Source organism: Panicum virgatum, chromosome 3K (genome assembly GCF_016808335.1).
Source record: "Panicum virgatum strain AP13 chromosome 3K, P.virgatum_v5, whole genome shotgun sequence".
In the NCBI taxonomy this organism is placed as follows: Eukaryota; Viridiplantae; Streptophyta; class Magnoliopsida; order Poales; family Poaceae; genus Panicum; species Panicum virgatum.
This window is the reverse complement of record NC_053138.1, coordinates 36,405,357-36,423,501: the sequence shown is the minus strand read 5'-3', so window position 1 is coordinate 36,423,501 and position 18,145 is coordinate 36,405,357. Positions and strand designations below refer to the sequence as shown.

The 18,145-nt window shown below is 44.6% G+C and overlaps 3 protein-coding genes across 4 annotated transcripts; 2 read left to right on the top strand and 1 right to left on the bottom strand.

Moving 5' to 3' along the window:
* Positions 1-3,555, top strand: LOC120699123 (protein ACTIVITY OF BC1 COMPLEX KINASE 3, chloroplastic-like). The gene is made up of 7 exons (XM_039982991.1): positions 1-452; positions 524-754; positions 1,300-1,635; positions 1,854-2,409; positions 2,506-2,692; positions 2,786-3,152; positions 3,235-3,555. The coding sequence occupies exons 1-7, from the start codon at positions 111-113 to the stop codon at positions 3,355-3,357; spliced, it is 2,142 nt and encodes a 713-aa protein (XP_039838925.1). The 5' UTR covers positions 1-110; the 3' UTR covers positions 3,358-3,555.
* A 2,382-nt stretch (positions 3,556-5,937) lies between these two features.
* Positions 5,938-9,917, top strand: LOC120699121 (superoxide dismutase [Mn] 3.4, mitochondrial-like). Its single transcript, XM_039982990.1, has 6 exons — positions 5,938-6,375; positions 7,347-7,393; positions 7,506-7,631; positions 7,725-7,781; positions 8,619-8,696; positions 9,562-9,917. Exons 1-6 carry the CDS (start codon positions 6,078-6,080, stop codon positions 9,652-9,654), a joined length of 699 nt encoding a protein of 232 aa, XP_039838924.1. The 5' UTR covers positions 5,938-6,077; the 3' UTR covers positions 9,655-9,917.
* Positions 9,918-10,215: 298 nt separating this feature from the next.
* LOC120699120 (tRNA (guanine(26)-N(2))-dimethyltransferase-like) lies at positions 10,216-13,808 on the bottom strand. 2 transcript variants are annotated; one of them, XM_039982989.1, is made up of 6 exons: positions 13,105-13,808; positions 12,307-12,507; positions 12,111-12,214; positions 11,518-11,693; positions 11,028-11,090; positions 10,216-10,785 (listed from the first exon to the last, which is right to left on the bottom strand). In XM_039982989.1, exons 1-6 carry the CDS (start codon positions 13,698-13,700, stop codon positions 10,678-10,680), a joined length of 1,248 nt encoding a protein of 415 aa, XP_039838923.1. In that variant the 5' UTR covers positions 13,701-13,808; the 3' UTR covers positions 10,216-10,677. The 2 variants fall into 2 exon arrangements, with proteins under 2 accessions (XP_039838923.1, XP_039838922.1); XM_039982988.1 differs by having other exon boundaries at positions 11,518-11,718; positions 12,115-12,214; positions 13,105-13,807.
* Positions 13,809-18,145: the final 4,337 nt, after the last annotated feature.

Here is an 18,145-nt window from a genome sequence, read left to right as displayed (position 1 = left end):
AATGTAAGAAAAAACACGCCCGCCCCGGCGCTGTCGACGCCCACGCCCCACCGCCCCAAGCTTGCCCCCGGCCCCGCCACCACACCTCCTTCCGCTCGCCCGCCGCGGCCATGGCGGCCACCGCCGCGGCCGCCGTCTCCTTCTCCCTCCCCTCCGCCCCGCGCGGCCTCGGGCCTCGCCGGCGCCGGCGCCGCGCGCCTTCCCTCCTCCGCGCGGCCTCTACCGCCGCGCCGCCGTCCCCGGACCTCTCCATTCAGCTCTCGCCGCGCGCGTCCCCTCCCGCGCCGGCCAACGGCGCCTCGACAGCGGCCGGGCCCCCCGTGGCCGCCTCCTTCGCCCGCGACCGCGCCGAGGACCTGCAGGCCGAGGCCCGGGCCATGGCCCGCGCCGCCGGGGCCACCGTCTACAGCCCCGAGCTCCTCGCCGCCCGCTACGGGTCCCGTCCCTTCAAGGCACTCACAAATCCCGAACAATTTTGTCATTAATCGACCTCAGCGCTGACTGCTGCTGTGTAATCGACCAGGTGGCGCTGAGGGCGGCGGAGGTGCTGTCCAAGCTGGGGGCCTTCGGGGTCAAGGTGCTGCTGGACGAGCGGAGCGGGGACTCGTCCTCGGCGAAGCGCCGAGCCAGGGCGGTGGAGCTGCGGACTATCCTCACCAGGCTCGGCCCGACGTTCGTGAAGATCGGGCAGGGGCTGTCCACGCGCCCCGACCTCTGCCCGGCAGAGTACCTCGAGGAGCTTGCCGAGTTGCAGGTGCGTCGCTGCGCATTCTTTGCTCAATTCGGCAAATGTGTAGTGAACTTAATTTCAGGACAGCACTATCGATGCTAGAATCATCACGTTTCAACACTTCGCGGGTAGATCAGGTTCTAGTGAAAATATAGCACTGCTAGACCCAATTTCTTAGGCTTTGTTTAGATGCGTAAACTTTTGGGTGTAAAGTACTGTAGCACTTTCATTTGTATTTGGTGATTATTATCCCATCATGGGTTAATTAGGCTCAAAAGATTCGTCTCGCAAATTATAGACAAATTGTGTAATTAGTTATTTTGTTTAGCTACATTTAATACTTCATGCATGCGTTGAAACATTCGATGTGATGGGGAATCTTATAAAGTTAGTGTTTCATCCTGTTATGCAATGGTCATGGTTGGTCACATACAGAACAGGCAATTGCTCTAGAGGTAGTCAATTCCACCAGTTGTACTTTAACAGTTTAAGATGCTTCCAAATTGGGAGGTTACTTCTGTTGCAAATTTTAGATCCCTCCCAACTGTTGAAGCCTCGCTATCTTGCAGGATTCACTTCCCACATTTCCGGATGAAGAGGCATTTGCGTGTATTGAGAGAGAGCTTGGCTTCCCACTTGATTCGATTTACTCGACAATATCACCTTCCCCCATTGCAGCTGCTAGTTTAGGTCAAGTTTACAAGGCACGGTTGAAATATTCTGGGAAGCTGGTAGCTGTCAAGGTGCAAAGACCTGGTATTGAGGATGCCATAGGGCTTGATTTTTATCTACTCAGGGGCCTTGGCTTTTTAATAAATAAATATGTTGACATTGTAACCAGTGATGTTGTTGCCCTCATGGATGAATTTGCTCGAAGAGTTTTCCAAGAGCTCAACTATGTCCAGGTACATTCCTCTGGTCCTTGTGAACTGCTTTCAAGACACTTTGTAACATATCTTCATTACAACAGATTTCTTTCCATAAACTTAGTCAATGATGAAATTCAGGGGCAAATAAAAATGTTTGGTTGTTTGATCAGAAGGATAATAATCATTCCTTTTAGTTCATCAATTGGTTGTTATCCACATGATCAAATAAACATCTGTAATCATATGGAATGCAGGAAGGCCAAAATGCAAGAAGGTTTAAGAAGTTATATGCTGATAAGCAAGATGTATTGGTGCCTGACATATTTTGGGATTACACAAGTGCAAAGGTTCTGACTATGGAGTGGATTGAGGGTGTGAAATTAAACCAGCAGGCCGCTATCGAAAGTCAAGGATTGAAGGTTCTGGATTTGGTCAACATTGGCATCCAGTGTAGCTTGAGGCAACTTCTGGAATATGGTTACTTTCATGCTGATCCCCATCCTGGTAATATATTGGCAACACCTGAGGGGAAGCTTGCTTTTCTTGATTTTGGCATGATGAGTGAAACACCAGAGGATGCAAGGGTAGCCATTATAGGACATGTTGTCCACTTGGTCAACAGGGACTATGAAGCTATGGCTCGTGATTATTATGCGCTAGATTTTTTGGAACCTGATGTCGATGTTTCCCCAATTGTGCCTGCTCTCAAGAATTTCTTTGATGATGCGCTGAACGCAACAGTGAGTGAGTTGAACTTCAAGACGATAGTTGATGGATTAGGTGCCGTTCTCTATCGCTACCCATTCAACGGTAAGCTTAAATTGTTCAGATATTATTTTCTTGTTGTGCCTTAATTTTGGTCATAGAGTGATCAGTGATATAACTTGTTTCTTTATTCAAATTCAGTACCTGCATACTATGCATTGATACTGCGATCACTCACTGTGCTGGAAGGATTAGCACTCTATGCTGACCCTGATTTTAAGGTGCTTGCTGCCTCATACCCTTACTTTGCTAAGAGGCTACTTACTGATCCCAATCCATATCTCAGAGATGCTTTAATTGAGCTTCTATTCAAGGACGGAAGATTCAGGCAAGTATCTGCTCATCTATGTGTATGTAGTAGTCTTTTGAGAGATAAAACAACCACTCAGGATAGCATTGTTTAAACTTCACGTCCCTGCAGATGGAATAGGCTTGAAAATCTCCTTGTTCAAGGGCGCCAAGATAGAGAATTCGCAGCCAAAGATGCCCTACAACCTGTTCTAAAGCTTCTCCTTGGTCCTGATGGGGAGGAATTGCGTGTGCTGGTTGTGAAAGAGGCAGTTCGTGTAACAGAAGCCATCACTATTGGAACACTGATTGATTCATACAACTCAGCTCCAGAATTTTTGAAGCCACTAATTTCCAGTGGCAATCCGGCTGGACCCTTCAAGTTTAGTGAGGCTGAACGGGAACAAATGATGGAGCTCCGAGACCAACTTTTCAGAGTATGGGGTCTTTTGAGATCCTCAAATAACTTCGATCCGAGCCTTTTGCAACCAGTCGTACAGGTAGACTGTTGCCTAATGTCTTACCATGTGTTTCAACTGTTACAGAAGATTCTGTGACTGATAGAGTGATTTTGATAATCAGGTGCTGCAAGAACCAGAGGCCCGTGTTCTGGGTTCCCGTGTTGCAGGGGGCGTTACACAGCGCCTTGCGGCCCGTCTGTTGCAGCAGCTTCTCAGGACCCCTCCTGCTACTGGGTCTTCTTAGTAGATACTAGATAGGTTCGAATGAATCATGTAAATTCACACGATGCTTTTCACAGGAAATGAGAAGGAAGCATAACTCAGAAATTCAAGTATATAGCGGGTTTGTTCATTCTTGGTGGATAAAGATCCGTAAATTCGCACGACCATGAATTGAGTACATAATCAATTTCTTCATTGATAGCAGATAAAGATTCACTAATGTTTTTGTATGTGCATCTAGTTTTTTCTACTTGGAGTTGCTGCATTGGGTGCACTTGCCACGAACAGTGGTTGTTGCTGAGGCTGGACGAAAAACTCGTAATTCGCTAGCTCGCTCGACTCGCTCGTTAGTAGTTCGGCTCGAGCTCGACTCATTTTATAATGAGCTAGCTCGTTTTATAACAAGCCAGCTCGCTTTATGATGAGCCAGCTCGCGAGCTGCTCATGAGCCATAACGAGCCAAGATAAATAACAAATATTGTATGAATTAGTGGAAACGATCAACGAATAATGATTGATCATGGTCATGGATGATAACATACTTATATTTTTTATTATATTATTCATATTATTTTATTTATTTCACTTTAAATATGCATGTGATGTGTTTTTTTATAGATTTACGGTTATCATCTCTATGTAAATATTTTTATACTCTGCCTCGCGAGCCAAACGAGCTAGTTCGAGCCACTAACGAGCCGAGCTAGCTTTCTGGCTCGTTTGTATAACGAGCTATAACGAGTCGAGCCATAACAAGCCGAGCCACTAACAAACCGAGCTGGCTCGATATCCAGCCCTTTGTTGCATTCTGCAAGTGCCTGGTCCGCGAACATGTTGCATTATGTCTAGTCCATAAGCCGTTAATTCAGCAACATGGTCTTACACTCTATCCATCATAAATTATAAATTGTTTTGGTTTTCTTAAATACGTAGTTTTTACTGTGTCTTGAATTTTTATAGCGCTATAGTAACTTCGAACATTTGACTACTAATTATGAGTATTAAATGTGAATAACTGATAAAACTCATTCCACAATTGTGAGACGAATCTATTAAGCATAATCAATCCGTCATTAAATCTAATTGGACCATGATTAGAAAATGTCGTGCTACAGTAAATAACCTCTAATGACGGATTGATTATGCTTAATAGATTCGTCTCGTGATTTTCCATCCATCAACAGAATTAGTTTTATAATTAAATTATGTTTAATCCGTCTAATCTTCTGTTGAAAATTGCTACAGTAAATTATGTCCAAATTTTTACAGGCCCTAAACACACCATAAAAGCCATGCAGTAATGCTAGCGTGGTAACGAATAAACGTATCTAAACACTTAGCTAACCGATTCCCTTTGCTGTGCATAATGAAGCGTGAAACGGGGAAACACGAGACTTCAGGTTCTTAGGCCAGTCTCAATGGGGATTTTATGAAAGATTTCATGACATTAAATACCACCACTTTTGCTAACATGACAAGAAGAGAGAAGGATAGAATTTCATGGGATGTGAGGAGAGTTTCATCATCATAAAACTCATCTGATATGGTTACCTAGTTTTCAGTCTGGATAACTGTGTCCATAAAATTTCCACCGAGACCGAGCCTTATTTCACATCGCCTACTACTACGATCTTACCTGTCGTGCTCTGTGACCCTGGGCGACTGATTTGCCCATGGTTTCCGAAACCTCGTCGCGCGCCCAACATGCAGAAAATCAGGTGCTGCAGAAAAAACCTGCGGGCTCTGCTTCAGAACCGAAGCCGCCGCCGCGGTTTTGCGTGATCGGTCAGGATCGGTGACAGGCATGGAATGAAGGGAACCACTGGGTAGGTATGGTCGTTTGGATTGCACTAGATCGCGTGTCGCATGAACTTTTCTTTGCTGGTCAATTTGGAGCGCATTTGATGTGAATTCGAGCCAAGTTCCGCAAGAAATTTCTCTTGATTTCTGCCAAAAAAAAGAGAGAGGGTTATGTGCTTTAGCTGTTTTGGATACCACCACTCGTGTGGGAAAATCGGGCCGTGTTTAGACGAAACACAAAAAAATTTTCGATAGAATCTTGCTAATTTGAAATACTAAATGAATTCTATTTACAAATTTTTTTACAGATGGGTTCTAAATTGCAAGACGAATCTAATGATGTTAATTAATCTATAATTAGTAAATGGTTACTGTAGCATTAATATTACAAAATTATGGATTAAGTAGGCTTCTTAGATTCGTCTCGCGATTTACAGCTCATCCATGCAAAAAGTTTTATAAATAGATTTCATTTAGTACTTTATGTATGTGTCCAAACCTTCGATGTGATGTTTTTTTTACGGTTACGGGGTTTACAGATTATGATCTAAACATGGCCTCGTGGCATTGGACGTTTCATGTTTGGGAGGTGTGGACATTCCCCCATCAAAGACGAAGAGCCTCATCTCTCACAAAAGTTTTCCACCAGCGCAGTGTCAGCGCACAGGCACGTCATTAGCGAAGCATCTACGCAAATCACGGGGAAAGCCACCGCGCGTACAGTGTCGCCACGTCACGCACCCGTCGATCTGCACGAATCGCGACGCATATCTCTCCCCCAAACCTTCCAGAGAACCCTCCAAGCCGAGAGCTGGCAAGCAGATACCACCCACGCCGCGCCGCTCTCCAGCTCCATATACACCGCCGCGGTCATACACAGAGAGGCTCGCACGAGAGAGAGAAAGAGAGAGGGAGGAATCCGAGTATCCATTCCATCTGGCCATGGCTCTCCGTACCCTTGCGTCGAAGAAGACCCTGTCCCTCGCCCTCGGCGGCGCCCGGCCGCTGGCGGCGGCGGCGAGGGGGGTGACGACGGTCGCGCTCCCCGACCTCTCCTACGACTTCGGCGCGCTGGAGCCGGCCATCTCCGGGGAGATCATGCGCCTGCACCACCAGAAGCACCACGCCACCTACGTCGCCAACTACAACAAGGCGCTCGAGCAGCTCGACGCCGCCATCGCCAAGGGCGACGCCTCCGCCGTCGTCCAGCTCCAGGGCGCCATCAAGTTCAACGGCGGCGGTGAGTGAACGAGGGCCCCCGCTGCTCTCCCCTCATCGACCCCATGCTTCTCTTGTTCTCTATCTCTCTTAGGGTGCGGGGCTTGTTTTATTTCGGGGGTGGGGATGATGCGGGCGGGGCGGATTTTAGGGGTTGGATGGGGGTTTAGTACGCTGCTGCTGCCGATCTCGAGTGATCCGAGTGCGGGAGCGGTGTATGATGACCTCTCGGATTGGGATTCGGATACGGTTGGCGGATTGTAGGATACCGTTTCTGAGGTTTTCGGTGGGTGGGGGTTTTGTCATTGACCACGAGAATGCTGATTTGGAGGCACCATCGATTGCCTAATAGGCTGCAATTTGGATACTTTCTGGAGTGATTTCTATATTAGTGCTACTGTTCAAGGCAAAATTTCTAGATTTGTTTCGTGGTACCAGTAGCTTGCTTATGGCTCTATAACAATGTTGGTGTTGTTTATTACCTTTCTTTACTTTGCTAATCGTATCTTAGCTGCTACTACTACTGCCTTGTTGTGGTTGATTAGAAAATTGGTTAGGTTCTTGCCGATGTGCAGGAATTTGTATGACTTGGTTGGATATTGAAACATTTTGTGGCATATTTGTGGATGTTCAGACCTTATATACTTGTTTTATCGGATCTCCTGGCACCTCTACATTATGAGCTACACTTGATTCCTTTTCTACTCTAGCATACCCTATTGTACTTGTTCTTTTTGTTTGGTAAACTGTCACATATGTAACCTTGCTTATTAGTTAAATTAATTTAAGCACGTCTTGTTCGGCTATATTAAGGACTTGTCAAGCCCCTTGCTATTCATCATGTTGGCCTATTTAGCTTGTTCATGAGCATGGCATGTTAACCTCTTCATTGTATTCACATGTAACCTTCTGGTAAAAGTTCATCATATTCAGATTCTTAACGGATTGTTCCTCTGGTCTAGAATTTTTACTAAGACAATTATCATGTTGCAGGCCATGTGAACCATTCAATCTTCTGGAAGAACCTCAAGCCTATTAGCGTAAGTATCTTGTTAATAGATCTATTGTCCGCACAATAGAAGAACACGTGTTTATTTTTTCTTTGTTTGGGGTTGTTTCATGAAAATTGCGAGGATATTTGATGTTTAACAGGAAGGTGGTGGGGAGCTAGCGCATGGAAAACTTGGCTGGTCCATTGATGAGGATTTTGGTTCATTTGAGGCACTTGTAAAGAAGATGAATGCAGAAGGTGCTGCTTTACAGGGATCTGGATGGGTGGTATGTACATTTGCTTTGTTTTATGCAGAATACTTGATATCCTGATACAGTCTCAGAAGTTTTTTTTTGGCAATTCACTTATTACTTGTGCAGTGGCTTGCTTTGGATAAAGAGGCAAAAAAGCTTTCAGTTGAAACTACTGCTAATCAGGTGAAAGATATTATTCTCATCTGTTTATTGTTCATTTCACATGGTGCAACAATGTCATGTTCTCAGTCTTAAATTGTTTACATTGCAACCCAGTTTTCTGAAAAGCCTAGAAGCTAGTTGTGTTGCTGGCTTGTGCTTAGTACCTGTCCCATAGGTAATCAAGGCATACACATGCATTTTCTATCTGTGATCGTTATTGGGAAAGTGATCATGAGCTTAAAATATGGATGGTTAGCTAAATGGCTATTTTTCCATATCGTCTCTATAATCTTTCATATCCTACCAATGGTATTTTTTTCATATGCTATCATGTAAGTTTTTGTATCTTATCCATGAATTTCTCTTGTGTTCCTCAAATACTGGACCTTTTGCCACTGATTTTAACCCAACGCCCTCAATTGCCGCTGAAAATTTGCATTTTGTTCTTTTACCACTCTTCTGTTAGAGCTGTTGTGCTCGTAGCTGCCAGGTCTGTAAAAAGACCTTATGCACTGCAGGTCCATGTGTAAGAGGATATACTGACTATATATACTAGCTTTGCTGTAATATAGAGCAGTTACTCTCCATAAGAGGATATTGTTGCAGCAGGTACTGAAAATATTTTTGCTATCAAGTTTCTAAGAACGTGCCAGGAAGCCCAGGAGTGTTATTCATATGTTATTGTGCTGAGTTGAACTAAGTGAAATTGTAAACTCTGAAGGAACTTTAGGTGTCATCCTATTTTTAGCAAATAAATGCATTCTATCTCATGAGCTTGTTTTTCTACCTTACACATGACCTTTGTAGGTAGTACAAATGAATGGTTTGATATGCATAACTGACCTGTGGATCTTGCAGGACCCTTTGGTGACTAAAGGGGCAAGCTTAGTTCCTTTGTTGGGGATTGATGTCTGGGAGCATGCATACTACCTCCAGGTAATCTCATGTTTCTTGAGTCAGGGACACAGGGTTCAACTTTCTGTTGATTAATTCTACCCCTGTTGAAAACAGTTTACCTGAGACTGGTGGCAAACCAGCTGCCAAAAAAATTGTGATGAGCGTGAACCATTTTGATCACCCATATTAATTCTGTTGTTGATGGTCCAAACACATATATCGCTAACAGTGACACTGTTGCTTGAGCCATATATGGAGACGATGGATTCATACTGCTAGCAGTACAACTAATTTGCTTCGTATACTGAGGATGAATTCACACTGTAGATTTGAGTCATATAAAAAGGTTGTGCTTGGATTACTTAGTAGCAACCTGGCCACATTGGTGTTTTTATCGAAGACAGTTCTTACAACTTGCCATCTTATTGGTTTACTAACCCCTAATATGATTAGTTCCCAGAAAGATCAGTTATCATCCACATTGGTGTTTTCATAAATAATAGATATCGCGTCTTGCCATCCTATTTGTCCAGTAATCCCAAATATGAGCAGCTTAAGAATCATATCATTTATAATTAATGGGTTATGTGTCAAAGTATTTGGAAAAGATCAGTTGAATTCTTGGATAATAACGCATGTGTAGTTGGTGAACTTCATGAAGATTGCCTGTCACAGTTTTAGCTGAAGAGCAACAACATAATCTTCATTTTTTTTCCTTTACATTTTTTGAAAAGCCATGGGCTTCTGCTTTAATAAGTAATGGAAATTGACCTTTTGTTTGCATTCTGGTAGAGCTTTGATTCAAATTTATTTATCTCCCACTAGCAGTGTCAGCTTTCTTGCAAGTGAATCTTGACGCCTTTTTTGTTGTGCCGAGTGATCTCCAATGCTTTCTTGGTTGCAGTACAAGAATGTTAGGCCGGATTACCTGAACAACATCTGGAAGGTGATGAACTGGAAATACGCTGGAGAGGTGTACGACAATGTGCTTGCCTGATTTGTCTTGAGGGGATACTCATTTGCGCTTGCTATCAAGCTGTTTTGAGTCATGTGAAATAAAAATGGACCTGTCTAGCTACTGGACCTTGTACATTTCGTTGAGTTATACTGATGCTATAGCTGTTGAATTTGTTTGTCCTGCTTGCGTGCTCGGCTTGGCTCGGATCTGCTACGCTCTTCTGTGGCTGGCACCATACATAGATGCCCAGAGAGCCCTGCTTCCTCCGTGTCCAGTAATAATGCCAAAGAACTGTTCTTACCTGAGCTTCGAGGTTAAGTTACCATGCCTTTCATTGTTTGCGCTCTGCACTTTGTAGGAGCCACAACTTGGTCACGGGCATCATATCGACCTGAAGCTACAATTCCAACTTTACCTTTAACTATAATAACCTTAAGAACGGGTTTACTTTTGCTTCTAGATCTGATTTGTTAATTTTGCGTTATTTCAAGCACGTGCGAGTAATAGATTCGATTACTTTCTAAGATAAAAATTGAAAAGTGAGGAGAACATCAAGTTAAGCACAAGATAACGATATGAATCTTGAATTGTTGAATATGCTATGTCCGCAACCGAAAGCTCCACAATAACGTCATAAAAAATCTATTATCTTTGTTCATAAACATATGGTATCTAGGGCAAGATGAGTCCACGACGTCGGAGGGAATACATTTTACATCCTCATCTGGTAATTTCCCCTAACCTGCATTTATAATCATTCTTACAAGTTCTGCATCATCGCTGCCAAAGAATTAAAAAGAAAACAAAAGGAATAAAAGTTGCCTGTATACAAACAGGTGAACTACGGATGCCTATCACAAACATGCAAACAACAGGCACCATGATGCGAAACGTGTGTAGCTCGCGACAACAGGTCTTGCTTGTGAGCAAAAAAATCTGCCTTCCAGTTACTGCCACAATGAAAGATCCACTTGGAACAAAGTGCTCATTTCGCAGCTGCTTTGTGCTACAACGGTCAAAAGAACTCTCTACTTGGTGAATCACAAAGAATGCAGTTGGCATTCATCGCAAGTTTCGGATCTCCCGTGCCACATCGATGCAAGAAGAAATTGGACAGTTGGTCTTGATTACATTTGTACCTATATGAGATCGACAAGCTGAAAAGCCTTCCTGCTCACACATATTGAAATATGATTATTCTAATTGACATTTAAGAAATGCATAACCAAAATAAATGAATACAAATTATTAGCATCATAACTTAATCTGTGATATACTATGGACAGAAAAAAAGTGTGGTTATGCCATTGTGCCTAATCCTTGTGATTGTTGTGCTTGTTCCCTCAAACTAATCCTTGTGATCGATTAACTTGAGCCAAACATTAACATATAAGCATGTGACAGTGATATACCTTTCGTAGAGAATTGATGAGCGTACCGAGTGGTGGAGAGTTAATTTTTGCTCGTCTTGAAATCTGGATTTAATTGAAAAGTTAGCTTTGGGTAGAAATTTCACAAATCTGCCAATATTTTGAGTTAATAGACACAAATCTACAACATTTTGTGCCCATTTCACAAATCCGCCACTATTTTGGGCTAAATTGTCACAAAATTAAAACTGTGATCATTCCCTCCTCATGGTCAGCCAGGCTCACATGTAAGTGTCATGTTCATGATCAGTCGAGCCCATATGGCACATTTGATGAACTGTGACTGACATGTGGGTCCAATTAGTTGTGAAAAGGGCAAGTCACAAAGTTTTAGTTTTTTGTGAGAACACAATCGAAAATACTGGTAGGTTTGTCAATATTAGCCCAGGATATTTGTAGGTTTGTGAAATTCATACCGTTTGCGGAAGACTTCTAGGAAGTCAATAATTGCACATAGCACTGCAAGACATACCTCGTCAAGTCTAATATATCCTGGAGGCAACCGTGGGTCACTCTCCTCAATCATCGTGCTAAGGAGTTTTTCCAAAGTGACATTCTCACTTGTGTATGCCCATCCCCATTCATCAGCCAAGCTTAGCATTTCAGTAAGGAAAGATGCATCATGGAGGGGACCTGTCCAAAGTGGGCCTACAACAGCGATCAAATCGTCATCCTGTAAAAAAGGGACTGTTATATACTAGCATAATTCCTTTGCCAAGTACTCAATCTGGATTAGCTAAAAAGTGATAGTTTCTTGCATGGCATAGGCATACAATTTCAACTTAGGTTATGTAAGACTTGTTCATTACCAAAACAAAATCAGGATTAGCTAAAAAGTGATATAATTTCTTAGATCGCACATATCCAAAGTTTGTTCAATCCGATTAAAGGAAAAAAAATCCTGATTCATTACCAAAACAAATCAGGATTAGCTAAAAAGTGATGTAATTTCATAGATCGCACATATCCAAAGTTTGTTCAATCCTGATAAAGGAAAAAATGATCCTGAAAGCAACCAGTAGTAATTAAACAATAATTTAATACCATGAAAATGATTCATTGTACCTACTGTTCTGTCTGTACAACCGCAAGAAATCTGCCCCAGCTCATCAAATCCAAAAGTCTGAGACTGGCCACAACTCTTGCAATGAGTAATGAAGCCATAATTACTGCCAAAACAGAAAGGACATCAGAACTTAACATTTCATAATATGAACTAATCAGTTCGATAGTTGTTGGAAAGAAAAGCACAATGAGTTACCTGGTGTCATTATCTTTTCCATTGCATAATTGTACCATCACTCGATAAATAGGACCATGATATGCAAAATACGAGAATACTGGTCTTATGTGAAATCCCAGAAGAGCTGCTTCCCGCGCAGCACCACCTATAACCATTCGTAAACCAACCTCATTCGGATATGGCATTGGACGAACATATGCTCCATATGAAGACAAAGAGCTAAATAAAAGCAGAATGTTACATAGTTGTCACAAAAAGATTTGTTATGAGTTATCACTTATAAAGCGCGGTACAGAGAAAAGTTGAACAAGTTCTCAAACAGAAAGGCATCAAATTATTTACAGGGTGATGCAAGCCCAGTATCCTTGACAGAAGGAAGACTATATAGCCACAATAAAGATGGCTCTGATTCATGTTCAAGCTGAGAAGCAACCAAAATCAATCTGAGCAATTTAAAATCCGTGTTAACCTAAGTAAGCACAGAGTCATTGTACTTGTACTGGAAATAGATAAGCACCTACATTTAAATATCATATGCATACGAGATTACAACCATAAATTGAGCTATGATAACAATTTCATTCCAAAATATACCCCAGTTCCTCTTGTACAAACACTGATGAACTTAATCACGTATTGCAAAAGCAACTAAGCGACAAAGTAATAAGTCACCCAACAAACGTACAAGTTATCAATTGAAGAATCGACATTTCGAAGAAATGAAATCCTTCCTTTTCAAAAAAGAAGGAAATCCTGAGCCATTGAAATCTAGAGATTTTTAGATGATACTAAAGTCAGAAATGGAGCAAGACTCACCTTCTCGAACCATACCCTCTCGCCGACCGCCAATCCGTGGACGTCAGGTAGAGAAGGCCCCCAATCTTGAGCGCCAAGAGCGCCGCCCTTACATACGCGGCGTCGCCACCGAACGAGTCCACGTCGATGACGTCGAAGTACTCGCGCCGGAGGTACCGCTCCGCTAGCAGCCGGGTGGCGTCGTTGTGCGACACGACCCACCTCCTGCGCCCCGCTTCCGCCGGCGGCGAACCCCGCTCGAAGCGGGAGAGGTTGGCGACGATGACAGGGCGGAGCGCCTCGGAGGCGTCGTTGGCCCAGACGAAGTCGGCGCCAGCCTGCGCTAGGTAGCGGAGGGCACGGACGCCGCAGCCGCACATCGCGTCGAGGCACAGGAACGGGGCGGAGGGATCGAGGCGGCCGTGGCGGCGGTGGAGCGTGGCCGCGAGGACGGCGAGGTCGCGGCCCGCGGCGCTGTCGCTGCGGTAGAAGGCGGAGCCGGGGTCGAAGGAGACGCCGCGCTCAGAGTGCAAGCAGGAGGGAGGCGCTGGGCGGCGGCGAGTGGCTTGAAAGGGAGGGGAGAGAGAATGGGGCAAGCACATGGCGGCGGCGGCCATGGTGGCGGGAAGAGTGGGTAGAGACGGAGAGTTCGGCTACTGCTTAGGATGGATTGGGTTCAGCCCACGCTAAGATATGCGAACTCAACTCTGGTCTCTGCTTTCCCTCAAAAAAAAAAACCTCTGGTCTCTGCTTTTATCTCGGGTGCAGAATCCGCTCTCTGCGTTCAGAGTGCGCAGCCAATTTAATATGTAATTGATAAAAAAATAAATTTATAATTAGTAAACAACAGAAACTATTTACTGGTTTTCTGGATAGTTCCACAAAACCGACATGCTAGCAGAATTATTGACTATATGATTCTCGCCTGACAGCTAGAATTAAGATTAAATTCAACTATAAAGAGACGTATCTAACTTATCGAATTTAATTTACGGTCTCCATTAGTCGGATCGGATCTAACTAAGACGACGCTAACAACCAAGGTGATAAATTAAATTTTGTAGGCGAATCTAATTTTGCAAATTCATGACTGTGATCGGTCAAAATGGCCGATTGACAACTCAAGTCATAATCGGATCAAATCTAACTGACTAACTCAATTCAACCCGCGTTTAGTTCCCAAAATTTTTTGGGTAAGTTACTGCAGCACTGTTTCAATCGAAGATTATGAGGACTAAACGTGATTTAATTATAAAACTAATTACATGGATGGATGGGAAATCGCGAGACGAATCTATTAAGCCTAATTAATCCATCATTAGAGGTTGATTACTGTAGCACAACATTGTCTAATCATTACATAATTAGGTTCATTAGATTCGTCTCACGATTTTGCCCGCGATTGTGGAATGAGTTTTGCGAATTATCCACATTAAATACTCTAAATTAGTAGTCAAACATTATAAATTATTGTGACGAGTGAAAATTTTTGAGAACTAAACTGACTCATAGGTGCGCGCCAGCGCACTCAGTGGGTGTAGCCGTGTAGGCCCTGAGCCTCTAGCAGAATCATAGATTCGCGCATTGGGTTAACTAGCGCATCTGAGGGGCCTTCTATGCGCGCCCTCCGTTGGGTCTTGTCTATTTGTCTATGTCGACTACAGCCGGCAGCAACCTTTGCCGATGTCGGGTCGCTTGGCGTGGATTTCCCGCCTGTGCTCCTTCCTGCTTGCCTCGAAGCTTCCGATGCTGCTCGCGTGGTTCTTCGGCCTTGTTTGGTTGGTGTTTAATGGGAGCGCGCTAGTAACAGTAATAGTTTTGATCACTAATTACGGTGTCAAATAAAATCAGTTTATAAAACTAACTTCAGAACCCCTGCGTTAGTGACCATAAAGAATCTAACGATGTTTTTGATCACGCAATTAGAGAATAGTTACTGTAGCAAATCATCGATTAATTATCGTCATTAGATTCGTCGCGAAAAATTACACCCATCTCTAAAAAATTTTTACAAATAGACTTTATTTAGTGTTTCATGCATGTGAGATTTTTTTTCGGGAGGTGTGCGCGCTAGTAATCTTGCGGAAAGCCTTCATCGCCTGTCGCCTGTCCATCCCGCCTTCTTCTGTGCTGCCCCATCAGGCTGGCTTTTCGCATACGGGGACGAGAGCTAGCAGACACTTTAACATAGGGCTCCGGCTGGTTCTTGCCTCACGACGTGCCTTGCCTGGGCGCTGCTATAAATAGCGGCACTGAGTCCTCGGTTGCTCACCAAGTGTAGTAAGCATTCCTTTTGATAATGAGTAGTAGTCTTAGGCCACTGGATCTGGGTCTTTCATCGATTGTTGTTAGAGGATTGACTGCAAGCAGAGGAGCGTGCGGAAAGGGAGCTCGGGCGTCCAGACTCTCGGTGTTGCCGTCATAAGGCGGTCGCCTTGGCTCTGGTGCTGGGGCCTCGTGAGGGCGGAGGCAGTACCATCGCTCTGCGTGAACTCATTTGGTAAGTTGCGGTTTGCTCGTGCCTCCCTACTTTCTGTTGGAGGTCAAAATTGGCAATAACCGAGGCCGACCGGTCTGATCGGTCTGGGCTTGTAATCCGAGTAGGATTAGAGTTTTATGTTAAGAGTCCTATTGTAATCTGATTTGAAAGAGGTACGTCCTCCCCGTCCTATAAATATAAAGGCTGTGGCCGATTGAGGGTTTTCTAACCACAATCAAATCAATACAATCTCTTTTACTTTTTTTCTCAAATTCGCTTTTCTAGCATATTTGCTGTTCTTTGCTCGTCTCTATGGCGTTCAAGGGCGTCTTGGGTGGCCTGCTGACCTAAGACAACCCAAGTTCTTCAAGTTCCGATGGGGTCCCTCCCGAGCTCGAGGTTCTAGGTTTTCGCGTGTTTCTGCCTTCAACCGGTCTGACCGGTTGGAGTGTCCGGTCTGACCGGTCGCCGTCTGAAGCCCGCTGGTGACAATCGTTTGCGATCCGCGGGTTCTAGCGCTCCGGTGTGTTGACCAGATTAGCGTCAACATACTTTTTGGCGACTCCGCTGGGGAAGAAGAAGCAATCTACATCGGTTACAATGACTGGTGAATTAGGAGATACTTCCAAGGTAGATCCTGCGAACACCATCAACGTCAACTACGAAGATCTGCCTAAAGAACAGCGCCTGAAGTTTGAGGCTGACCTCAAATGTCAGAACGAGGAGATCAAGGCGAGGATGCTAGCATGCTATGGGAAGACTCAACAAGACGTGATCGAGAAGGAGACATTCGTCATGCCGTCGATCTCATCTACTCTACCACCACCGCCTGCTCCTATAGTCGTCAATGTAAGTTCTTCCCCTCATGATCTATATAGCATGTTATTATCCGAGCTAGGAAAGAAGACAAACGATGCGCAGCTATCCACGCAAAATACTTTGATTGACATATCTGAGCGTATGGATAGGATGGAGAAGGGTAAGACCCTAAATACCACATATTCTACTAAAGATCTTACCCCTAGTTCGGCAGCTCCTACATCTACAGTTAATGTGGAATTTGGGATGCCACCGAATTATTTCGCTGGGCAGACACCACCGCCAGGCACCGTTTGGCCAACCACCAAACTGGCCAGACCGGTCACATCGACCGGTCAGACCGCTGCCTCGGCGGCCAGTGCGGTCAGACCGGTCCCTCAGACCGGTCAGACCAGTGCCATGGTGCTGGCCTCGGTGTCTACTCCGGCGCTCGCGCCAATTCCGAGTTCGGCTACAGCTGGCCGAACAGATGAGTTGGAGGGTTTTGTACCACCGTATACTATCAGATCATACGGTGAACCTCCTTTCCCACCCGCTATGCCACAAGATGTTTGGGATGATTTGACAAGAAATAATCCCCATCATGCTACACATACGATGAGTACTACTGAGCCAGCAACTAATCGTCTAGCAACCAATGCTCAAACATCTAGTAGTGGGAACTATGAGGCCGATCTTGCCAGGATGAGAGCAGATTTAAATACTTTGCTTGGTACTAAACTTAGTTAGTTGGGCATAAATCCTAGTAGAAATCGGTTGTATCAAAGACCGTACCCCAATGCTTACAATTTGGTTCCTTATCCCACAAGGTGGCGCGTTCCCGATTTTATTAAATTTAGTGGGGACGATAATCGGTCAACTTGGGAGCACATAAGTCAATATGTTGCTCAATTGGGTGAAGCTAGTTCTAGTAACTCTTTGCGAGTCCGTTTGTTTTCTTTGTCATTAACTGGAACTGCTTTTTCTAGTAACTCTAGGACACCGGTGCATGACCGATTGGGCCTGCGCCAATCTGGTCAGCAGCAGCATGCTGCACCGATCGGACCAGTCCAATTCCATCCTCCAAGGCAAGAATACCGTTTCAAAAGGAAGGAGGAGGATGTGCAGCCCATGCAAGTGGATTCTAGGAAGACCACCGCCGATGATGTTGTGAAAATCGGTGATGTGAATGTGGTGGTCAAGGATGTTAGAAAGAAGGCGATGGTGTTTGGCAAATCGGCTCAAACTGATTCCCAGAAGCGTGTGTTGGCCAATGATCATGAGGCTAGCAGCAGTGGCTCGGCAAGCAAGTACCATCAGCCTAGGTGGTGCCCGCCGAGTTTATGCCACTCACAGAAGAGGAGGTTGCAGCGCTTGAGGCGCCAGGAGCAGAAGGAGCAAGAGGCCGAAAAGCTCAGGGAGGAGCACTTCAATAAATATCGGCCAATGGTTCCTCAAGGAAAAGAGTGGCGAGCCAAGCCCGCTGTGTAGTCAACAGGACCAGTCGAACTGCCCCAGGTGACCGGTCTGACCGATGTAGAGGACCAATCTGACCGCCAGGCGCAACCGGTCAGACCGGTCGAGCCTATTGTTGAGCAGAAGGCCGAAGCAGCTACTTTGGCTTCACGCGATGAAGTTCCAGCAGTTCCTATAGCTTTGGGTGATGAGGAATTGGTGGATTATGAGGTTTCTCTAGAGCGCAGCAACATAGAGATAAATGTTGTGCGATTCTCCGAAGAATACTACGCTGTTTCGGAGGAGGAGGAGGCGGCTCATCTAGATTTC